At 39.4% G+C, this 25,240-nt stretch overlaps 3 protein-coding genes across 4 annotated transcripts; all 3 read right to left on the reverse strand.

The window, feature by feature from the left end:
* Nucleotides 1–250: 250 nt before the first annotated feature.
* On the reverse strand, nucleotides 251–14,344 carry LOC110064547 (uncharacterized). 2 transcript variants are annotated; one of them, XM_020771609.2, is made up of 6 exons: nucleotides 14,188–14,344; nucleotides 11,593–11,727; nucleotides 9,222–9,275; nucleotides 8,650–8,719; nucleotides 5,632–6,273; nucleotides 251–3,864 (listed from the first exon to the last, which is right to left on the reverse strand). In XM_020771609.2, the coding sequence occupies exons 2-6, from the start codon at nucleotides 11,722–11,724 to the stop codon at nucleotides 3,194–3,196; spliced, it is 1,569 nt and encodes a 522-aa protein (XP_020627268.2). In that variant the 5' UTR covers nucleotides 11,725–11,727; nucleotides 14,188–14,344; the 3' UTR covers nucleotides 251–3,193. The 2 variants fall into 2 exon arrangements, with proteins under 2 accessions (XP_020627268.2, XP_089142973.1); XM_089286847.1 differs by lacking the exon at nucleotides 14,188–14,344 and adding an exon at nucleotides 12,154–12,287.
* Nucleotides 14,345–16,275: 1,931 nt separating this feature from the next.
* LOC110064533 (uncharacterized) lies at nucleotides 16,276–19,713 on the reverse strand. Its single transcript, XM_089286848.1, has 2 exons — nucleotides 18,183–19,713; nucleotides 16,276–17,310 (listed from the first exon to the last, which is right to left on the reverse strand). The coding sequence occupies exons 1-2, from the start codon at nucleotides 18,910–18,912 to the stop codon at nucleotides 17,237–17,239; spliced, it is 804 nt and encodes a 267-aa protein (XP_089142974.1). The 5' UTR covers nucleotides 18,913–19,713; the 3' UTR covers nucleotides 16,276–17,236.
* A 93-nt stretch (nucleotides 19,714–19,806) lies between these two features.
* Nucleotides 19,807–23,211, reverse strand: LOC149114375 (uncharacterized). Its single transcript, XM_089286850.1, has 3 exons — nucleotides 23,115–23,211; nucleotides 21,028–21,393; nucleotides 19,807–20,355 (listed from the first exon to the last, which is right to left on the reverse strand). Exons 1-3 carry the CDS (start codon nucleotides 23,121–23,123, stop codon nucleotides 20,005–20,007), a joined length of 726 nt encoding a protein of 241 aa, XP_089142976.1. The 5' UTR covers nucleotides 23,124–23,211; the 3' UTR covers nucleotides 19,807–20,004.
* Nucleotides 23,212–25,240: the final 2,029 nt, after the last annotated feature.

Genomic DNA, 25,240 nt, shown 5'->3' on the forward strand with positions numbered 1-25,240 from the left:
GGGGGTAAAGTTAGTATTAGACTGAAGGGAGAACGACTTCTGGTTCGAGTTACCGGAAGACTCGGAAAAATAATAATAATAATTATAATTTTATATTATAAATCGCTAAAACTATATATTATAACAAAACGTGAAAACGCGTGTGAGCGCGTCGCGATTGTTCATCTTTACTTCTGATTGCATAAGAAAGTGGCGCGCTTTTATGAAAGGCAGTTACTTATATTAGCGTGGTAATGCGAAACCAAGTTAGTTGCGTTCTACCGCCCTCTTTTACCCTTCTATTTAATAACAAGCACTTGTTGAGGACAAATTGTTACAAAGGAAGGGTTGAATAGGTTCGGGAATCATCTCAGGATGTTTCCCTATTAACTTAAACTACAAATTGTTTCTGGTCACGCACATTTTAAACATGAACAAGTGGGACCAAGATATTCAATAATATTACTATTTTATTATTTAACGAACTCTCATATCGCAGGTCGAGCCCCAGCTGTGCATGAAAACCTAGTGTTATGACCATTCATTAGTGTTCATAAATTATGAAAACTTTTCACTTCATGTGGTGCTGATTCTATCCATTTAAAAACTGTGGCTAAAACCTAACTGTTCGCCACTCACTAAACAAACGCCATTGATCAGTACTTTCGTGCTGTAAAAGGTGCTTTATCTTAAAAGTTTTAAGTTACGAGCTCGAGATTTCTACGAGGTGACAGTTAATGAGGCCGAGGTTTCAATTACTAGACTGGACTATCACCACAGAAATCGAGGCGAATAATCTTATTGTTAATTAGTAGAATTCTGACTAAATTTCCTTCAAATAACGATTTCCATTTCTCTGCATGGTGTTGCATTACGCATTGTAGTAAATTCGCGGGGACTGAATTGTCATTTAAAACTTGCAGTTGTTTGCAAGTCATCAGTTTTTCGACAACTGCAAGTTTTACAAGTCCAGTAACAGTGAATGTCCATCTTTAAGTCTTCCCAGGAATTTAATTATCTAGTTTTGTTTCTAACTATTTTTCCAAAACACGCCGCTTTTTTCAAGATGGCCTCCAGTTATTTAACACTAATGGCTGATAGCGCACGACAACTCAGCCAATCACACTACAGCATTGCGTCAATTGATGAGCAGCGCACGTAGAATTCTACCAATAATAGCTACTCAAATAGAAGAAATTCAGTAGTACTTTTCAATGGTGTAATTTTTCGGCCAATATTTTGAAAACTAAGATGTGAGACCCTTTCAGTTTTGTACTTAAGTGATCCATGAGTAAAAAGTTTAACAATCAGTAAAAGACGGTGGAGTCGTGTTTAATTGGGATCCACCGTTTCAACCACAACCGGTTTGGGTTGAGAGAGTTGACGTTCCTCAATAGAACTCTTTTCCAACCGTTTTCGGTTAAAACGCAGTAAACATCTGCCAATGCCTTTTCAACCGTTTCAACCTGGTTCAAGGCTGGTTGAAAAGGTTGACCAACTAAACCAACCGGAAACGGTTTTTCCCTAAAAGAACACGAAAAAACCAACCACCCGACCCAACCAACCAGAAACGGTTGATCCCAACAGAACACGACCTGGGTCTCATTATCAAGTATTGTAACACATTCCTAAAATCATTGCATTTCCGAACGTGTGACACTGAACGTTTGCGAGTTGTAGTTTCTGCGGGATTGTTGTTGTTCTTGTTGTTGTTTTTTTCATGATCTGAAAAAAAAAAAACCCTTCGGCAAAAATATTTTAACACGAATTAACTGCACTGTAAAGACGAATGCCACCATGGCGAAAAGGAAAACGACATTATTAACGCTGGTAAGCCAACAGGGGTGAACGAGCATTTATCATCTAAATATTCATTAAACGGTGAAGTTGATATCCCTGCTTTATTATCATTGGTCCAATCAGCCATATCAGAACTAGAGGCTATTGTTCTGCAACACTTAAAATAAATTAAATCCTGGATGGTGTTTTTCAACCGTGGTATTTACGTTCTTTTACCTTTTCTCCGATTACCCGCATCAACAACAATTCACTGCTGTAATTCAACTGTGACAAAGTTGCCTCTCCTGTAAAATGAAACAGTCTCTCCAATATGAGAATCTTTGCTGACGTCACTGTTTATACTTTTCCTCATTAACATACGACTTTGCGTAGATAAGGCATCACGCTAGCCATGAATTGACTCCAAACATTTCAAGGGGTAGTGAGACTTAGTAATTGGTGAAATATTTGGCTTTTTTGGTGTAATATTCGAGGAGAATTGGCTTCCAAACGCTGCAAACTGCCTGGGTGGCAAAAGTGCTAATGAGCTCATACATGTACATTCTATGTAAAATTTTGAGTTATAAACCAAAAAGTATTCAATACATCAGGCTCAGATTCCATGGGACAGTTAATCGTACTGTGCCCTTTCAATATTCAGAGTTAACGTATTTGTAGCACCATCAGAAACTGTATTTGTTATGCTAATGAGGTAAACACTGTGAACAAGGATTCTCCTACTGGCAAGATTAGATCTCTTGAAGCATTCAAAAAAACAAAAAAACAAAAAACAAAAAACAAAACCAAAACAAAAAAAACAAAACAAAACAAAACAAAAAAAATACATAATCCGCAAAGCTACACTCCAGCAAAAATACAGTGTCACACTGTTGTAATTTTCCTGGCGACAATCGTACACAATGTAGGAAGTTAATTTTTCTCTGAAAAGGAATTAAAAAAAAAAGCTACCGCTTTACTTACTCTACAGAGGACGAACAGTGTGAGAGTTTATTCCCCATAAAGGCCTTATCCCCAACAAAATCCCTCTCAAGGTAGTTGTTGATCACTCCCGGTTTAGGAAATCCCAGGCGAGTCTAGAAATAGCCAACCCTGTGACACGAATTTTACTCACCTGGCAAGACTAAACGGCTTTACACGCATTTTCATCCTCCACGAAACTATGCACGCAACGCGCGTGGTACCAACGGAACGCGCGTGGTATCCACGCAACGCGCGTGGTAGCGTCATCCGCGGATAACCTGGGTGTCATGCCTAATAATAACTTGGGAGGGATTATCTTAGGATGGAAGATTAACTCTCTTAAACTTCATCTTCTCCTGACTTACCCTCCACTCCCTGACATGAATTTAAAACTGAATTTACCTCCGACAGTAAAAGAGACCAGTATTCAGTACCACCAAGACTGTTTTAAACATTAAGACGTTTTCTTCCATATACCACCTTCTAAGTTCCTATACGCACCAAGATTAAAAATGTATTGTTTATGCTTTGTTTTCTCCGAGCACCAATCATTGCGGCCTCTCTCATAAGTGCATTTCACACAGATGAATTGTAGGGTGTCCCCAAGACGCGAGTGCGCAAAGGTGCACCCTGCTGGGGCCTTGCCTTCCACGTGACGCCAACACTCCTCGGATTTATCTGAGCCTCTAACACGTGTCCCATGGCGCATGCGTCCTTCATTATCCCAAAATATTGGCTTGAACGCCACTTTTTTACCAGACGTTATGTGCTTTCCGTCAACCGGTTTCCAGCCTTTCTTAGGATTTCTGCTCTGCATGGCTTCCTTGTATTCCCTTGATTCTGGCAAACTATCTAAATACCCTTGTAGGGTCTGAGGGCCGACACTCTGTAAACTTGACGGCAATCTTGACGTACCACTTTCTACGGATATATCATCGCATTTTGAAAAGTGGCTGGATTCTGCTTTCTCAGGCGGCGCTGGCCTCGGAGCAGATTGCGTATGCCAGGTCTGTGGTTGACTGATAGAACTTGCTGGAGGTCTTTGACTCGTTGGTGTATAATAAGAAGCGTGATCTGTATTAGAAGCATAACTATGTTGGCTGTCCTGGCTGAGTCCTGCGGTTTCTGTAAACACGTGCAAAACAATAACAACATCAGGTTGTGTATTATTACAATAATTATTATTACAAACTAGAATAATTATAGTTATCGTAAATAAGAAAACTATTTTAATAATAAATTACACGTGTAATATTATTATTACAATAATTATAACCTACATAGGACACGTTTTACATGTGGCTAAATATGATTTAGGCAAAGTTAGACTCAAACCAATGGAGTCATCGGTTTCTCCCTTCACAGTACGTGACCTGCGGGGCGGCCCTCTGGAGACTTGCAGGGCTATTGTGTCTCATTGCATTACACGTGCAGTGCTGCTAGCTGATCGTTGCGGATCATTTGCTCTGTGTTTTAGCGAATCTTTGCGGATTCTCGCCCCTTCCCCTCCCTCCCTCTTAGTTACTGGCCTCTAGGTAAGTATGGGTCAGGTAAGTTGTTTCCACTGATTCATTCAACGTTACGGTGCCAATTAGCGGCCGCTTCTGGGGGTGGTTCCCGCTTCCAGGGTTACCATGGATACCTCCCCTTCGGCTTATGGCTTCTGCTTCCCGCTAACCTTTCAGGCACCAGTTCCCAAGCTGATCTATTTGTGATGGGTTTGAAAACAAATGATCAAATGCGCTTTTGGATAAAAAGATAAGACAGAGTAAAACTTATGATAATAATGTTTATACAAAATTTATTAACAGGAGGTAGATAGCAATTACGAAATAACAACTAAAATATACAAGCTACCTCCGAGGGTAGCCTGCGACGGCAGACGTATTTCTAGCTGTCGCTTATCTCTGCTTATTTTCGGCAGAGACAAGTGACAACTGGAAATAAATCTGCATTCACAGGCTACGTGCACCTACCTGTATAAAGGATAAAGGTGGCTTACTACCGTTTTGAGGAGGCAAAAAAGCCCAACTTTGAACTCTTTCACAAAAATGTTCCAAGATGTTTTTTCAGTCTTTCTGTAATAACTTTAAACATTGTATGTAAAACTTGAACAACACCAACATTGTCCCTGAATATGGACAGTGCTCAATCAAATGATCACGCAGTTATGAGTGGCCGAGCCCTCTTGTCTCTTAAAGGAGGTCATTCCAAAAAGCTTACTATTTTGTCTCCACATATAGCAAGTAAACACTGGGTTTTTCCACTCACCGAAGTTTCAGCCTAGAGCTAAAGTGCCTGCTATCCTGAAGAAATTCATTTCGGAAGAAGCCCAAAATTCAACTTTGGATGCCGCCATTTTGAAACTGTACTTGGCAGCCAGGCCGTGTTTATGTGACGTCCTTCTATCCAACTCGAAATTCACAGTAAGCAGAGAAACCTGTAACCGACTGGTCATCCAACTGTATTTTTTCCAACCGATTATCCAATTCACTGTCTTCAATGCTATCATTTTCCGAGCTTGGAGCACATTTGGCTCGAAATAATATGGCTCAAGAGTAGCCATAACCTAGAGTGGTAGTTAAAAGGCTTATCGGAAGCCATGGACAAAATCAATAGGACGGAATGACGTAACGAAAACGCGGCCTGGCTGCTGAGTACTGTTTAAAATGGTGGCTACGATGTCAAATTTTGGGCTTCTTTGGGGACGAATTTCACAAGGAAAACCTGCACTTTACAGCTTAATGGGAGATTTCTATTCGCATTGACAAAAAAAAAAACGTTTCTTGGAGTGACCTCCTACTTTAAGAGGCGGAAATTTAGGAATCTCTGCCCCACAAGGTAGTCTTAACTCCCTCATCCCAAAAATAGCTTTGAATGAGCACGACTCACCAGCTGTATTCAGAGCAGAGGCATAAGAATGTTGAGATTCCAGTTCCATGTTTTCAAAGTCTTTCAATGATTGCTCAATCGCCAGATCCTCCCTCTCATCAACTATATCTTTGTGCTCAGGGATGCTGGCTGCCACTCTCTGTTGATGGACCACCTCTTGAGTCGGCGCGTGAGAAGGTGCCGTTGTAACATGGTTTACCCCACCGACATTATGATCAAACACCGCTTGATTTCCAGCACCATCCGAAACTATATTAGCTGGAACACTTGCAGCCGGGGTCTGCAGGAAGGCTCCATATACATTGGCAGCGTACTCTGGATACTGACTTAAATTGGACCACATTTGTGCAGCAGTATAAGGGTCCACCTGCTGTGTACCGTAGGAAGCAGTGACCTGAGCTGAAGATAGGGCCCCACTATGGACCTCATTTAGTTTTAAGTTATATTCACCGCTGGCCAAGGCGGCGTAGTGATTAAGTAACTCTTGCTGACTGTTCATGTCTGCCATGTTGTTAAGAATTCTGTTATAGTCGGCAGCAGTAATGAAAATATCATCAGTCTGTATACTTGCATCAATGGCTTCCAAAGAGGTCTGTGAGGCTTTATCTGCCGTTGCAACCTTTGTTGGATTCTTAAATTGTTCTAATGTGGCAAGGGAAAAACAGTATATGCATAAAAATGAATTGTTAGCAGTTCTGTTTGGACCTGTGAGCAAAGAGATGCTTGAAGGGAAACTAGTAAGACATGGCCCTTCTTCTAGATCCATTCAGCATGCCAAGAAAGTAGTGTCTGAAAGCCCGGGGCTCGTGGAGTCTGTCCTTTGCTTGCCTGATGAGCAAGTAAAGTTTTCAGGCAAAATGTTTTTTTTTTTTTTGAAGTACAGTTGAATCCCTCCATTTCCAACTCTCCAGGGAAACAAAAAATAGTTTGAAATAGCCCACAATAAACGACTGCAGGGTAAATCTAAGCGAAATGGTTTTGTGTTCAGAATAAAGATAAATTCCAATTAACCGAGTTTGAATTAGAGGGAATTAACTGTACTATAATTTGGGCGGGCTAATAACGTCGGGCTAGAACACCATTAAAGCTTGCCCAAGGGGTAAGCCGCAAAATTGATTTTCTCAGTCCCTTAGTCATTGATGTAAAATACCTGTTACTATTTTTAGCGACTGCTTATTGACTACTTTTATTGTTACTACATGCAATTTCATCAGCAACTTAATTGTACAAAAATGCCATGGGCTTTCATGTACATCTGATCTGATTAATGCTGATCTGATTTACAATCTGCATCAACCAATGGGTAGTCCCACAATCAGCAAATACAGGTAGTTTGGGATTTAATGCCAATTGCACAATGATACTGAACAGCACCAGATCACAGCAAAATGTCAAACAAACAGTTTGGCATACATTTGTTTGCAACACAGCACAAAGCAACAGCAGAAAGCGCTTACAATATGTTTTCTATCTGATGTATGATTCAGAGAAAGAGAGCCATAACCATGTATTAACTGACCTTCAGGGCTGACATAAAAAGATTTTGTACATGTAAGCAGGGTTTTAATTTCAGCAGGCCTTTAATTGTGCAATTGTATGCAATTTCAAATGTCAGAGAAATGTAAGGCCCACTAAAAAGTTAACAATAATTCATTCAGTTATTAAATAATTCAGGAGTTAGCTTATAAGAAACCATATCTACTGTACTGATATCCTGCAATATCAGGTCACTGATCTGATATGAATGCGACATCATGGTCACTTGCCTGAATTATTTTCAATTGGGTACGGTAAATACCTAAATCATACCATTCTTGGTACCCTTTGGAAGAATACCAGACTCACTTGTTCTAATCATGGGTAATTTTGGTTCCACTGTATCTTGCCAAAATATGAACCATGGCTCATCCAAACTTGCCTGACATACTGCCGAAGTGCACCAAAAAGGTATGATTATGTATATTTACACAAATGGTACAAGACCCATGCTTCGTGGAACCTGGTTTTTGGTCAGTTTAGGAGGTAGTCAAGGTAGTCGAGATTCCTTATGGTTACAAAGCGTGTGTTCTCAAGCGTACACAAGTATGAATAAAAAGTTAGTCAAGTCGGATTTCATGTGCAAAGCGAGCGTTCACAAGTTTGAATAAATTAGTTATTCGAATGTAAAGTGAAGTGAAGTATGATCAAAGCGTGGCGTGCTCGCAACTTTTGAATAAAAAGTTCGAGGCTTATGTGCAAAGCGTGTGTTCGCAAGTTTGAATATTAAATTATTCGACGGAACACTTAGCGTCGTTTCGTATGTTCGCAATCTTTGGATAAAAAGTTCGTCGAGTTTCCCGACAAATCAGTTGGGAGCGATAGTTGGAAAAACATAGGCGGCGCTGCTGTGTTGACTTAGTGATCGCGATCGCTGCTTTAACTTCCAACACGTAGATCGGGTGACAAAACTCCACATGTTGTTTCATGAACACTACATTTTGATTATCAACTGTATGAATCACGTTTAGGGTTGCGAACAAACTTTTTTTTAATATCTATACAAACAAGGGAATTAATACAACTGTAAAACATATTTGTAAACACGAGTGACTAACTTGCCGACGATTCACATACCTTCAACTTTTATCGTGCATGTATTTACAAAAACTAAACGTTAAGCAAGTCTGGCTGGAATAAAAAAAGGTTTGGCCGATGTATATGAAACAATACTGGACGGTTGAGAATTTATAATAAACACATGGTACACACGCATTGCTGATGAGAATGAAAATCGTGTCTACCGCGCTGATCGATACGATACGATACAGACGTCTTATTAACAAAACAGGTTTCGAATACCGACGAATGCCTAGCATTGGTACTTCCAGTGCACTCGCGAGAAACGAGACTCGTCCCGTTTCTCTCGAGACTCATCTCGTTTCTCTCGAGACAAGTCTCGCGAGAAACGAGACGCGTCTCGCGAGACGGTGGTAACTTACTTTTGAGCGGTACTGTAAATGGGTGACAAGTTTTACTCACCTTGATTAGAATAACGTTTACTCCATGATTTCATTATCGGAATACACCTTCCAAGAGGAATTCCTACTTCCTGAAATGAGACAAATAGCAAATTACAGTTTGCTGTTTTCCATAGCATTAACTGACTAGGAGTATTTCTACTCCCCCTGGATGGGGGAGGGTCCAGGGGATGGGGAAGTCTGGCATCCATGTCCATTGGAGAGTCACCCTCCCCACCCTACCCCCCTCCCCACCCTACCCCCCTCCCCACCCTACCCCCCTCCCCTGCATTAAATTTGCTAGTCCCCATAAATTTAAATACACTTGGATGGAGAGAGGCACTGTGAGAGAAAAGTGAGGAGCCCAGACAGCTTGATCCAGAGTCTGGCGTACTTCTATTAGGACACCGTGCCTCCACCTACATGTAATTAATTAACCCATCAGAAAATAATTATTTGAAAGATTCTCATTTTCAAAAACTGTCATAAAAAGTAGCGAAGAGCAGATTAGTATAAACTAAATATTAAATTCACAACTGACGTGAAATGGATGGTATGTCTCACATACTAATACTACAATTCTAACAGCCATACCCTGAGGATTTGTTTAAGTTCATCTTCTGTTTCAACATAGCTGAGTGTCTGGTCCTATACAAACAAATGAAACACAATAAATTCAATTTTAAAAGCGTACTGTAAATCCTTAAATTTGCAGTGTACTGATTACGTACAGTTTCATTGACTAAGTGGTGCATGCACAGCCATGAGATGAATCAAAGAGCATTTACATGTATCTGTCTAAAGTTACGAAAACAGGAAAACCACATTTTAGACTTGTCTGATAGCTGGTCTGATTATATTCATATCCATGAAATGATGAAAAAACAAGGTCAAGTATAAACAATTTGCTTATAAAATGTTGTTGTTTATAGTGGTCATTGTGCTTAGAGCTACACCTAGCTAGTTCACAGGAATGCCACTTAAAATGGCAGAAACAAAATAATATATGAACTACTGTAAACATAATAGACTTAAAAACCCCAACTGGAGGGAGGCAGACCACCATGAAACAACTGACCAGTTAAGTGCTCAGAGTAGGACTTGAAGTATTGAACCTGCAACCTCCAGATTTCAAATCTGGCCATCTAACCACTCGGCCACACTGCCTTATAATTTAATATTTATTAATTTATCCCTTGATACAGACACAGGGTATGCCTGTACATACAAATCAGAGCTCAAACCCTACACTTAAATATGCTGGCCCACTGTACTGTATATGCTAGATTTTGCTGACCAAAACAACTTTCTAACCAGCACGATTTTCTACTTGTCAGGTTTTGGTACAGTATTTTTGCTTTCCTCATTATGGCTCACAACATCTGATATTGAATCTCTAAGTACTAACTTCTTTGGCTAGTGAAAAGCAACCATTCTTAAACTATCTGACGAAATATCAATTAAGCATTAAACTGTTTACAGGGCTTTCATTAACATTTTCAGCAGGAAGGCAAAACATTTTGTACTGAACATTCAAACTTCTTTATAGGAAAAACTTTCCTCTGGATGGTCAAACCAGGTGAGCAAAATCATTTTCACAGCTGCTCAATTTGCCCAGTGCCTGGTCCTTAATGAATCCCTACCATTAGTTTACACTTGCCAGTGTGAATACACTGGGCAGGAAAAAGCCCAGGTTTGGTTGCCCTGGGCAAGTAAATTTTGCTCTTGGGCAAGTAAAAATGGAAGTTTGGTGGGCAAGTGGGCAAGTGTTCAAAATTTACCTCAGTCAGTATTCTAATGTAAGTGATAACTTCCAATTAAAGCAATTTCAAAACTTGAGACTACAAGATGAGCAAAACAATGAGTTGTAGGCGTGGATTAATTTAAAATCCAAGCATATTTTGCTTGCATTCATCCTCTGTTACAGTCTATCACTGATCACAGACAATACAACTAATAATAATATAACAATTATAATATTAAAAATTTTTATAGCACAGTTTTCTATGAAATGACCAAGTGCCCTTTACATGTACATCATACAGGAATACAGTAGCTGGTAAATGATCTAGTTGCATCTGTTGAGTAAGTACATGACTGATGATATTTTAGTGGGGGCAACTGAAAACTGAAATATACATGTACATGAACTGTACCACTGGGCAACTGGATTTCAAAATTTGTTTCCTGCTGTGATACAAAAACTGAACAAAATGAAAAATGACTTTAGTTAACTAAAGGTAAATATCTCAAGTCTATTTAATTTTACATCCCCAAGTTCAGTTTCATCCCAGATCTGATGAGATGTAGAGAGACATGTTTTAAAAAAATACTGTATGAAAACCTGACTAGTAGAAAGTTACCTTAGTAGTTAGTCAAAAATTGCCGTGGACAATTCCTTGCTAGGGTTAAGAAGATGAGTGTGTTAGAAAAGGTAGTCCCAAACCCACATCAGTTTAATTTTTGGTCAAACATTTTTTTGTAAAGCTTACAAATTAGTAATAGTAATTGGACCGATTGTAGTACAATTCAGAGAGTAATTACACATCAAGTAATTTCAAATCAGATGAGTGCAAGGCACGAAGCTGATTTGAATTTATGAGCACGATTACTCCCTGAATTGTGTAACACAAGGTCCAATATTATTACTAATGAATTGTGATCTATAACAAATTTCGGAATTAAAAATGTCTTTAGAGAACTTCTTTGGAGCGAAAACATTTGTAGGACTTTTCACATTTGTAGCAAACATTGCATAGGACGCCATTATTTTAGCATGCGTAACTGTTATGCAAATCACGTGGGTATCCAATTACAAAAAGTTCAGATTGGATAGTCCTGCAATTGGACACCCACTTGATTGCATGCTGATTATGTGACAAAATTAATAGGCACGTTGAGAACCAATTGTGATCAAGAATTTTGTTGTAGATACGATAATTATCAGAAACATATTTCTTAATACCTGAATACAATGTTCCTGAAAAGTCAGTTTTAAGTCTGCCATTCCAAGATCATCCAGTACTCTGAACACCTCCTGATATAACTCAACATTTGGACCATGGGGCTGTCTGTTATGGTAAGAATTAGACTGCATCTTCTGCAAATTGTTAGAAAGGCACAAGAGTCAAATGATCAAGAGGTAATGTACGGTTTTAAATTAATAGAAAGTGTACAACTGAGAAACTACATGCAACCAGGATAATTTGAAGTTTTCTCGTGCAGCTTTATAACAATCCATCTCTCTCCTCAGCAGAGGTTCCCTAGGGGAGAGGGAGGGCTCCCTAGGGGAGAGTGAGGAGGGAGGTCCATTATTCCCACCAGCCTACACAGTCAATGCAGCACAAAAGAGGCCTCTGCTAGACTGCTTGTAGTCTGCTTTTCTTTCAAAATTCAGCAGGAGTTATGAGGGGAGACACTATAGCCTACAGGGGAATCTGACGAGACATGGTTGCGGCAGACACAAGAAGAGGAGGAGGCGGAGGAGAGAGATGATCTGTTGTCTTTGGAATCCTCATAGTCCCACCTCTGACCCTGAGTGGAACGAGCTCCTTTGTATATCCCTCCTCAAGAACATCAAATCTGACAAATCCGTCTGTACAATATTCATAAAAAAATACACTGTGAAAAGCTAAGTTCCACAAATACAGGTGTACATGTAACAAACAATCCTTTAATTATTACCATTAATTTATTCACTAGCTATAATTTCAACAGTTCTCACAATATACATCTACATGTAAATGGAACAGGATTTTCTATCGAAACAAGCTTTGACTTGTAATTAAACCATTGGCACAAAAATCTAAATAATAAGAAGATTACAAAAGGCCCTTTAATGTAAGTGTTACAATTTGTAAAATGTGATTTACTTATCTAAGAAACTCATAGGAGCTCTTGTGAAATTACAAGTAACGTGATTGTGCATCAAGAACAAATAACAATTTGGACCTTAGGTTAGTGTTCATGAAGATATTGTTCAATCAGTAAGAAACTTCCAATGAAAGAGCTCATGACATATTACACCAAGAAATTTAATTTCATTAGTATTGTAGAAGTAAGCTTAATTATTTTCTAGGTTCGTGAGCAGGCGGAATTCAACAAATCCTGCAATCTAATTGGTTCTAGGAGCAGGTGGAATTTTCTTATCCAGCCCACTCATGGCAGGCAGAATCGTTGTGTTGATCTATTTTTACACTTCCGTTAGCAAGGAAAGTCACTGCATTTATAAATTTAACAGAGTGTTTTGAAGTTGTGAGAGTTTGTTTGGTTGTTTGTACAATGTAGCTTGGTACTGTAATGACACATAATCCTGCATCTTTCTCCTTGTTCAATTTTGAGTGAAAAATGAGTCAATTTCAGTTGAGTTTACCTCTCTGATCGTTGCTGTATTCAAGAGAATTTATGTGCAAGACATTTAACCAATTTCCTTGCTTTCTGCTATTCAATTTACAGCAGGAAAGTCTGATTTCAAGTGATTAGCAATGACTGACAGAAATCATTTTTTAGTACAACTCCAAACTTTGCAAAAAAATTTCACACCAGAAAAACAATTATTTTGGAGAACTTAACTGGTGAATTAAATAACTCTAACATACAGTAGTTAAGAATAAATCTGTTCTTTAGTACATTTTTCTGTGTTTAGTATCTGAGTTACTCGCTTGTTGTGAAGATTTGTTCACAAATCATTAGTAGGGAGCACGTAAGCAGATTCAGTGACAACGTGGTGTAAACAAACCCATTTGTAATTAAAACCAATTTACTGCAGGAAAAAATTAACATGAACAATTTGCCAGCCTAGGTCGGTCTGTATTAGGAAAAACTGTGCCCTCTGTCTTGAGTATGGCCTGTGTGGCCTGCAGCCTCAGGCCATACTCAAGACCTTGGGCACAATTTTTCCCAATACAGACCTCCAGTCCTGTCAGCAAATAACATATATTTACTTTCTTAGCTTTCTATCTTATTCATCAACTTCTAATGTACCATGTAATGATCTTGTAATGCAATATCTTCCATTTAATTTTTTTTCGGAGCCGATAAAGATTCACGGTATTGTTGTTGTTGCTGTTGATGTTATTGTCTTACTCCTGTAAGTGTTGGTAATGGTGTAGTATTTACAATGATAATTGAAATCTCTCCACAATAACAGACATACAACAGAGAGTACAAAATTACCAACATATAAATAAAAAAGCTTTGCTTAGAGTAAGCGTAGATAAAAAGGCAGATCCTCGTCACAGAATTGATGGCATGTGCTTTATACTGCACGCTAGAATTAACTTTAATTGGATCAGTACGTGTCTGCCCGAGAAAGGCTGTTTATAACGGGGCTGATTATATCAATTCTCCTTCCAGGTAAACTTTCTAACATTCGCTTAGTTCACTGAGTCTCCAAAGGCAAAAAATAACCAAAACAAAATCACTGGCTCGGGTAATAACCACTTCCTGTATATTAAATCGTTAATCGAGCTATTGAAAATCGAGAAGTTAAGATTTTGTTCGAGCGAGATGGGTCCAATTTAAACCTTTCTTCACCCAGCTACCAAAATCTATTACTCACCGTTTGAGGACAGAAGCTTTTCGCGTGTCTTTTGATATTTGGATCGTGAAAATTCGGTGTTATGGCCGTGAAATTCTTCCCTTGGGTGAAAAGGAAAGCGTTCTTTCGCTAAGTGTGCGCCGCCATATTCCAAAATCGTTTGGGAGGAGAATGGTAACTAGCCAAGCCGCTGACATGATGCGGGCATATGCGTTCTTGCTTCTCCTTCAGGGTTACGCTTCAGCGTGGCCTTTCAATTTTTGCGGCGTAGCGACGTGCAATTGGAGTTTTAACTTCTCGTTATAACCCATATAGAGTATTGTATCCTGGTCGATAACGGGTATCGTGCACGATCCATTTGAGACCAAACTTTGCCAGCGAACAGATCGGTTTGGGACTTTGGTCGTTTGCCGGGGACGTGGCGTGGAACTCAAAAAACATTCGGCGTGGAAGTGTTGCGAAATGCATCCTGGAACCGGCTTGGGCGTTAGTGAATACCGCTTTCTTGGAAAAACCTGTTTGCCGGTAGAACCCAGTTGTAAAGGTTTACCATAAACCAAGAGAGGCTTCACTCCTATAGAGACCGAACGTTTTAAAACCACCATCTACGGTTTTTAAAACGGCGGTCTGCAGTTCTGCCAGACGAAAGGTTCCGAAAGTTTCACTGGAAATAGCCTGTGGACAGGCTCTCTATTTAAGGATGGGGCGAAGAGCTAGAGAAAGCGAGAAGAAAGAGGAGAGAAGAGCCCGATCACTCCACATCCCAATCCCTCTCGGCCACTTCGCTATCTGCCAGTTCCTGCTCGGCACTTCCAGCCGCAGCCAGACCCTTCCAGCCAGAGCCCGGAGCCTACACTGGAACAAACCTGCTGAAAAACTCCCCCAGTTGTTATGATCAGAATCCCGCGATCTATTGAGGATTTGAGATTTAGTTCATCGAAACAATGAGACATTGTTGAAGATGGGGAGGTCCCCTCCCACGTGATACAAAAATTGCCTGACACGACAACAGCAACAGTCACCTATCCTTACAAGAGGGTTTTGATGAGGGGGACGGGGGATGGGTGAGGAGGGGCTACTTTCAGTGACGGTTTTTGACGGTTGACGGTTAAATTTTCGGTTGACTCTCTAGGTGGTATGCGATATAAGGCAAGGGAAAGTATATCCCGGGGGGAGGGTACTCTCTCATGATATATACTGGCCTATATGGGGAGGCTCCACTCGAGAGGTGTTCCTTTCTCTGGCTTCACACATACACACTTAATTTAGACTCGGTAAAAACATCAGCTACAAGATTAAGATTTAAATAAAAAACTAATTTACATGTTTGCCGCGTGGGAGTACGAGGAGGACAGTTGGCGATTTATCTCATTTCTAAAGTTAATAAAAGACCTAATGGCTCTGACGTTAAATAGAAGGCTATTCCACAAATGTGCCCCACTGTAGCAGAAAGTAGGTTTTGAAAACTCGGTACAGGGTTTAGGCAGAGCCAATTTGTTTTCAATATTTCTGAGTCCATAGTCCGTGCTGAATGGTTTAAATAGGCTTTTCAGGTACTCCGGAGACTGATCATTTAAAGTTTTAAACATTAATTTTAATTTTTGCTTTTCCCTTTTAATATAGAGATTATCAAGCATCCTAGCTTACCGCTGAGGGAGGTAGCGCTAGAATAGTAAATATTAGGAAATATTGAATATTTCGAACAGACGCAAGTTATGGCAGTATCATTTAATTTATTTGCCACTACATGAAAATGACAAGAGACTAATAAGACTCAGATTCATAAGACGGGCCGGTTACAGCAGTTACAGTGTTCTTAAGTACTGAGGTAAGTGAAGGGGGTACGTTTCTAATAAAAGGCATACAAAAGAGGAATCTTTTCGGTAAAAATGGTGTATAAAAGGGTGAGGGGGAGGAGCCTCCCCGTAAAAAAAATTAGTTTAGTACCCCCCTCCCGCGGGAGTAGATCGCGCTTAATCATTGAAAGATGGGGACCCTGAGCTCCAAGCCCGGAGAGAGGACGGGGGGTCTTCGATGTGAACACAGGTTTAACGTGGTGTGGATGCTAGTGGGGAAATTGAATTAAATCGCCTGGAAAGAAACTATTCATTGAGGTGGCCCAAGCTTTATTGGACAGAAAGAAAATTCGAGCGAAAGAGAATTCAAAGATTTCATTACAGATCTCTCGAAACCATCCATACTGTATGAAAGTTAAGCGTACAACTTCATCTCTAAAATCTGATGATAAACCAACGAACTGAAAAAAAAAAACCTCCTGTAGTAACAAAATAATCCTATTTTACAGTTAGTTATTTTTGTATTCATTTAACTATTGAATAACGAAGTGATGTTTATAAAATTGTATGGTTCAAATGACGTGAATATATAGTTTTATGTTCATTTAAGCTTTCTTTGAAAGCGTGAACGAAGCAAGATAGTTTAAAGTTTCGAGAAGATAAAATGCAGCGTTTAGCACTGAAGTGAAAAAAAGCCAATTAAAATATCCATTAGAAAAAAAAAACTACATCAAAAAAAGCTGATTTGTAACCGGGTAGTTGCATGATAAATATAAAAATGTTACACCGGTTGAGAACAGCTAGTGAAATTCTTTAAAATCGTAACGTTTCGGCTATTAACATAAGCCTTCTTCAGGCATAATAAAAATATAATGAAGTGACGAGTTTATTTCAGTTCGCGTACGTGCTTGGTAATAAAAACTGAATATATTAGGAAATTAGTTCTTATCCAATAGAGTCAAGGCTCAATTAGTATATACACTCTTCCGAAGATGGCACATAAATACGATAAGCAACGGGGATAGAGTTTGTGACACCAAAATATCAACTTCTTTGCCAGGCTCTCAATCGACAAGGGAGGCAATGGAGAGAGAGCCTGGGATCGACATTGCAAACATACATGTATCACGGAGACTGTGACGTCAGTTTGTTGATTAGCCATAACATTTCTTACTTGACATCTTGAGCGCAGTGAAACGTTTTGTTTCAAAAACTCCGCACGGTTAATAAAAGTCGTTGTGTAGACTGCTTGGTAGGTCCGTTACATTTATTATTTACACCCACTGCTCATCTTCCATGGGCTGTTTTGACACAAGATCTAATCTGCTTCCCTGTCTTTCCTCATAGGCTGCAATTTTTAATTAAAATAATATAAATAGAAGAATATTGAAGCTGAGAATTAAGAGGCTAAGGTTATATGGACATGCGTGGATAATTAGGGGAAAAGTTTATTTTTCCATTTGAAAAAGGATAGAGCCAAACAGAAAATTGCAAATCTCATAGTAGTGAGGTAAGTTTGAGTTTGCGCACTTTTCGTAGGAGGGAGGGAGGAGGGTGGGGGGGGGGGGGGGGGTGGGTGGGTAAAATACACGAGAGCGTTTTCAAAACGTCATAGCCTTCAAGCCGCGAAAATTGCCCTACAAATTAACGGTGATGATTCTCAATCGCCCAGAGCAAACGCTCCTATAGAAAACATGCATGTATAGAAGAGTTTAATTCAAAATTACTGACTTACAATATGCAGGTCTTGCAATAGGCCATTTTACAGTTGTGTCCTTAGTGACCTGGCCTATGAATGCAAGCGAGGCTGGAGGTGACCTTACTTAGACACAAACCTCTCTACTTTTTTCATTTAAATACAAACTAGTTAGCATAAAAACAACTTGATTTACTCAACAATAGCGGTGAGTTCTGTATCAAAATTAGGTCACCTGCAGCCTCGCTGCCATTCAAAGAACAGGTCGCTAAAGCAGACAACTGTACATGTAAAATGGTCTATTAACTCATGCCCACTAATCGCTCTAATCGGGCTGTACCTCATTTCTATAAAGCATCTTCAAACATGAAAATCATCACTGAAATTTTCGCTCTTAATTTTTTCATTCTTTTGTACATTTTATACAAACTTTATCAGGTTTTAGATATCAGAGAAACTCTCATGGGTGATCATGCGTTTTGTACCGTGATAATTTTGACCAAGCACGTACAGGTATAACCCACCTAGTTTTCTCTTTAACCACAGGATAACTCTTTCATAGTAAGCAATACTCTTCCTCAAATTTCCCATACAATGATGTGCATTAGCGATACTCGCACAGGCCTTCGCTTCACTGTCGCCATCTTTTAAAACCTCAGCCATTTTGCGTCGCTTCGAGTGGTAGTAAATGGCACCTTGAAAGTCTTTCTGCATTTCGCAAATATTTCCTAAATTGTTATACAGCCTTCCTTGGCACCTCGAATCCTGAAGGTCTTCAGCAATCGCTAAACCACTCTCTAAAAACTCCGCAGCTTTGTCGTACTCTCCTAACCTCCTGTAAACGCAACCAAGGTTGCAGTATGCTCTTTGCAAACGCGGCAACGAACGATGTCGTTTCACAAGATTGAAATACTGCTCGTAGTAATCTTTGGCAATTTGAAACTTGCACAATTTGAAGTAGGCGTGCCCTAGGTCCAAACACAGTTTTTCTCTCTCTGGTTTATTGAAACGAAGCTTTTGAAGCTGTTCTTCGAGATCAGCTATTAATTCCTCTAAATCCCCATTAGTATAGAGGACAACTTTCATGCCATCATCTTCTTCGCGAATAATTTCCCTTAACTTTTCTGTCGCGAACTCGTCTTCACTAACACCCTCTTCATCGACTTTCAAAGGGGCAGTTTCTTCGTCTTTGGTCCTTTTTTTCGACAGGCTTTTCCTCCACTTTCGCAACCGAGAACAAATGCTGGAACCCATGTTTGGATAAAACTATCATTTATTATTAATGGTAATGGTATCTTGCTCGTTTATTTGACGTTTGCTTTGCATAATACCTGACAGGCCACCTGTTACGTGATAAATTCCCTAATCGTCCGACTGAATTTTTAACGAGGGCGATTTTACAAATAGAAAAGAGAACGTCACCAAAAAAAGGTCTGATGGGCAAAAAATGGCTGTGCACGTGCGTTATAAACCATTTGGTCATGAATTCGTTGCTAAGTAAGGTATCCAACGGTCATATTGTAAGTATAAGCGTTTTACACAGGTTTGTTGCATCGAAAAGTCCTGCAAGAATTTGAAATCACGGCCATATTTGACCAGTCACGTGACCAGGACACGGTTTTGGTAATAACAATTAAGAAATACAAAACATGTTCTCCATGTTTCTATCGAGTTATAGAAACACTCGTGAAAGTTTGGGAGAACCCGAAAAAGCTGTGGAAATACTCCCCTGCGGCTCGTGTTGCCACAGCATTTCTCGTTCTCGCGAACTTCCACTTGTGTTTCGATTGAAACACGGTACATGTTTTCAATTTTTTAACTGTTATTATTAACAAAATGTCACGATGATATGAGCAGTTATTGATTTGATGCCCGCCAGGCTGGTTAGTTGTGGAAAAGTCGTTCTGCCAAACTTCCACTCGTGTTTTTATCCAATTAAGAATTAGATTACGAGTTCGAGATTTCCAATTCGGAACTCCAAAACCTGTCCAAACACTCGCCTCAGTTCAACTGGTGGCTCCGCATTTCTAGTCAGCCTTCCAAACTTTTCGATTCATGTTTCAACAGCTGGATGGAAAAACGAAATTAAAACTGTGTATTTTTCACTTGGTATTATGCTATGAAGCACATGCTTGTTCAACATTTCTTGCGGAGCTTTATTAATTTCTTAAAGCTTCTTCACAATGTTAGCAAAATACAAGGCAAGCGGAAAAGACAAGTTTTTACCCCTCGCCAAAAAAAAAAAAGACACAAAACAGTCAAAACAATTACAACCGTGGCAAAAATACTAGCAAAACATCAGTCCGATTTCTTCTTGAATGTTGTTGTTCCTGCCATGTTCGCAGATTACTTGGGAATGATTGCCTTGCCTTGAGCGTCGTGGCTGAATGGGCAGACATGGGCATTGAACGGGCAGTTACCTAGTTCCTTCTGCCCAGCTTCATTGATAGCAAGAAGCTCTTGAAAGAACTTGGTGTAGGCAGCTTTTCCTTTGGTGCAGGTGTCACGCATCTGGGTCAACTTCTCGACGAAGTCGCCGACACTCTTGCAGATTTTGAACGGGCAGCCTTCTTTGAAAGCGGGACAGTTGCCAGCCAGGCCTTTGCACTTGGTAACTAGGATAGCATATGGGCACATGGCTTTGCCAAAAGCTGGACACTTGAACATCACATCATTCAAAGTGACACCCATTGGAGTCTTGAGGAGAAAATAACAATAATTAACAGCATGTCTAACAAAATTGAAGAAACTTAAGTGAATAGAAATCCCTTTTCATGTACTTTATCAAAGAAAGTTATATTTAGGAACACCTTCAAGTTTCAATAAAATGACAACGTTGAGAATTTTTGTCTTTGTGCCGTTTTAGAAATTTGAATCATGTCATAGCCTTGTAAATAGTTTTTAAATTAAGAAGTAAACATCGTTGACAATGATTTGTTAATATTGCGAGCTGACAATATATTCCTAGGTTTTAATGAAATAATTATTTTAAAATAGTATTCTTCTCGTGTAAACCCCCCCCCCGGATAAAGAGGCAGATTCCTATCCCAAGCATAATCCAAAAGGAGGGGAATGGTATCCCTTCCCCGAGTATCGTTGTAACAGGACATGTCCAGTGTTGTATGTCCGCCATCTTGAATTTTACTTTTTTCTTACAATGTCAGAAAATATATAGCTTGAATTGATGGAAAGTAAACCAACATTGAGACTTCAATGCAAAAAGGTACTTTTCCTGGAACGTTGCTCAAAAATGCAAAAGGAAGAATTTGGCCTCTACGTTTATGTGCGGATGCTCTTTCGTAAGATGTCAAATGTCGAAGGGACAACAGTTTCGGCGAATTTAAGATGGATCATAGAATTAAAACATACCACGATGTAGTCCGGAGAAAGTATCGGCTTTCTGCTGGTATCCTTAGCAAACGGGCAGCCACCCTTAGACTGGAAAAACGGGCAAGCGGACCCCACAACAGCTTCTTTCTCCTTGGCAGTCAGAACAGTTTCTCTGAGAAACTCCACGTAAGCAGCATCACCTTTGCACTGGTCTCGCATCTGACCAAGCTTGTCTTCAAACTCACCAACAGTTCTACACTCTTTAAATGGACAGCCCTTCTGGAAGGCAGGGCACTTGCCGGCCGCGCCTTTATGGTCCTCCGGAAGCTTGGCAAATGGGCAAACGTTGTCGGCGAAAACTGGACATTCACGCTTTATTTCAGCAAGAGTTACTGAAGCTGGGTACTAAACAGAGCAAAACAAGTTTTAAATACTTGTTATAGAAATAAGTCATTTTTACAGAGATTTTGCTACATTTTGGCCGCCCAATAATAATAAATTATTTTTTTTAAATAAAATAAATGCACCTAGAATTAAATATGCAGACCTCGAGTAGATTTTATACAGAAAGCAAATTAAATTTAGTTGTTCGCGACTTTTTCCTAAGACACAAAAGCACAGTTTTAAAGAGTGGCGCATGTGCGAGGTTTCGATCTCTAGTTTGAAAAATTCAATCTCATATGCAAAATTCAAGATGGCGTCGACGAGTGGAGACTACGCAACGAATGTATCTTGGCCAGTTGAGCTACTCAGGGCATCTTAACAACCAAATCATAATTGCCTCAAGAATCTAAATTCACTTAGCTTTGTACTGGCGTATTGAGCATAAAATTCTTTGCAGATATACTGGAGAAAGCAAGCTATTTATAACACAATTTGATGGTAATTTTGGTGGAAAACGGCATGATTAAATGACGTGACGTGTGAAATGGGTGCGGAGTAACGATGCTCACAAGTGATTAGAACGATTAGAACAGAACACACATTCACGGCTCAAGCAAGTCATCTGGACTTCACGGGAAGTCTCACGAGTTATTTTCAACCCACAGCCTACAGGCGAATCATAGGTAATCCAAGCATAATGTGCATATTAATGATATTTTGAAAATGTGGGCTTTTTGACGAGATTTAGAACTGATAATTATGTCGAAATCACCAAATAAGTTCACGTAACAGTATGGTGTTGCTTCCTATCGTTTGGTTGTCTTTCTAGGTAATTTCTTTAATTATTGTTAGTTAATAGGGCCACAAGTTTATTAGTTGTGTAACTATTAGGTGTTACTCTATGAATAAAGATTAATTGATTGATTGAATCTGAGCGAGTTTTGGTCAATTTATCTTATTAAGTAATATAATTCATAGAAGCAACCTAGAAAACACGGCGACTAGAGAAGAGGTTCCAGCGTTTGCAAATTGCTCAAATTTTAGCACAAAAAAGGCTTGGCTGCCAGTTTACTCGGGCGAGAGTTCAACAAAATTATCCAAAATGAAGTAACACATGCCTCGTTTCTTTCCGGAATTGGCAGCTCCATAAAAACGAAATACCAGCATTTTAAAAATTGGCGCCAGCACGCGAAACACGTTCAACACAGACCACATAAACGCAGCAAGTATAGAGTACAGGTCAACTAGTTAAGGTTAAAGAAGTCAAACCATATCGATGTTGTAAGAATAACTGCCAGAAGCAATTTAGTAAAAATAGATTTTGTAAAATTTTAATTCCAAAACGTGGTATTTTTGTCGTTTATAACGAATGTTATGTAACAGGCCAGTTAATCTTCTCTTGTTGGGAACATACCTAGACTTGATAATCTGATCACACACCGCAACTCGTAACTCGCTTACGCAAACACGAGTTAAAAATGACGATATCGAGGAATTCAAGAGTTGAATGGTGTGGAATTTCCCGAAAAAAATGTTAAAGTTCTTTTGAATTAATTTTACGATGCTTCCTGTCGGTGACCGCCTGGAGCGGTTGCTGCTATTCACCGGCTACAATTTCTGGTCTTCACACCTTACACTTTCGTCCCTTCTTAAGCCGGGACGCTCGCATTACACGTACAAAGCTTCGCCTTCACATTCGCAGTTCACATTTGTATTAAAAGCAACAGCTATCATTTCCTTACCTTTGACATACTGAAATCAAAACAAAACGCTTGCCGTACTATTGCAAGGGAGTTGAAGTAGTTCACTCTGTCACTGACCAAACAACTGATTTTTGCTCTCCCAATGAACGTTTATATAGTGGCAAATTACACGCGTCATACGGCTGATGGTTGACACATGTCAGTTATAATTTACAACTGAGAGTACATGTGTTACGTAATCGGTCCTTTGTTGGTCCGAAATACAGGAATTAAAAATAATGAAGTGCGAGAAAAATAACGTATGTGAGATTTTCTCAAGACCACGAGAAACTTCTGTGCAACACCTCAGTGACAAGCGGCCAAAATTGATAACGCTTGCACACTTTCAACGTGTGAACCTGGAGAATAGGTAATAAATAACCTAGTCATTTCTGTCTGTGAAATTTTGGGTGGGTCATCTAGACTTTGTAAGAAAACACCATCCTGAGTTTGAATGGCTAATGCTTTACTGTCAGAGCTTTGTCGAACAACCCAGTTTACCGATTTATATAAGAGATATACAGGGGAAGGATCGCAAGTCCATTGTGGGACCGAAACAAAGAAAATGAAAAAGTGCTGGTTTAAACAATTGTGTGAGATTTTTTCAGGACCATGAGAAACCTCCGTGCAATACCTAGTTGACAAGCGGCCAGAAAAAGAATACTGTTTTTCCTGCTTTGTTTATTTGTATTGCATTGTACAATTTGAACTTTTTTGATCGTTTTTGTTTTCCACTCAACAGATACGCCATAGCAGGATTAGTACGCTGACTTGGGTTTTTTGACTAACTTCATTTGTTAGTTTCTGCGTTAGTTTCATGGACGCAATAGACTAACTTAGCCTGTTTTAGTCGTGAAACCTACCCTCTATTTTTCGTCTGGCCGTTTTTGACGCTTCTTCAAAACCAGCCAAACCACACGTGACTAGAACAGTTTGGGATCCACTAAAAGGACATTTTTCCTCAAAATTGGTTTCGAAAGAAACGTTGACTTCAACCCACTGATACCCATTGTCTTTCTTTCATTTTGTGTTATTATTATTATTATTATTATTATTATTATTTAAAAATAATCGACGAGTAACCAGGATAAGAAATATTCAAAATATAAAAAAAATGTTCTTTGGCTAAAATAGTTTAAAGTTGGTAGAGCGTTTGATTGCCTGTCTGCGATCAAAGTTTGACAAAAATCCCCGATCGCGAAGATTGAAAGAGAATTAAATAGCACGTAATTGGATCTTAAGAAAAAAAGCAAGATCGACAAATCGACCTATCGTAAGTTACCATCCACTGACGCTGTTTCACCAGCCGTACATGGCTCAATTTAATACCACAAACCAGACTATCCTCTCCGACCGATTGTTTCTTGCACTGGCTCGACCTTTTACAACACCTCTAAATTCCTAACTGACATCTTAGCACCGATTCACAGTTGCAACAGCTAAACCGTCTCTAATTCAATGAAATTTGCTGAACAAGTCGCCATTCTAGAAATCTCTGATGACGATGTCATGGTATCATTCAACGTTGTCTCACTCTTTGCAGCTCTTCTTGTCATTATAAAGCTTGTAATTTCCTCTTTTACTAGTCAACACGAATTCTATTCGTGCGATTATAAAGAAGGCTAAGTTATTTCTGATTCATAAGAAGAAATGGAACTCGTCCTCTTTTCTTCCAAGTTTCAGGGATTTAAAATTCTACCGCGCGCATTGGGAGTGGCACAAGTGACGCGCGCGATTTTTCAAAGCTAACGTTCCCTCAAATAAAATTCACCAGTTAGCACTGCAAAACGCTCGAAAATAGCTTTATAATGGTAATTGAACTGAGTGGAGTGCAATTTGGTCTGAAATCATACGCGTGATTTCAAAATCGAACGAGCGCGCAGCGCGAGTTCGATTTGAAATCACAGGTATGATTTCAGACCAAAATTGCACGACCCGAAGTTCAATTGCCACTTTATTAAATCCATTTTGAAATCGCACAATTTTATCGCCTTAAATTTAGATTTTTGGTGTATTGTTCCAGTAGCCGGTTTCAAAAAAGCGGAACCGGAAACGTCTTTACGTCTCATTTAGTATGCAAAACGATGTCATGTGACGAAAACTCATTCGAGCATGACAAAGAAACA

The sequence above is a fragment of the Orbicella faveolata genome, unplaced genomic scaffold, assembly GCF_042242905.1.
Source record: "Orbicella faveolata isolate gen_17 unplaced genomic scaffold, um_ofav_v1 contig_14, whole genome shotgun sequence".
In the NCBI taxonomy this organism is placed as follows: Eukaryota; Metazoa; Cnidaria; class Anthozoa; order Scleractinia; family Merulinidae; genus Orbicella; species Orbicella faveolata.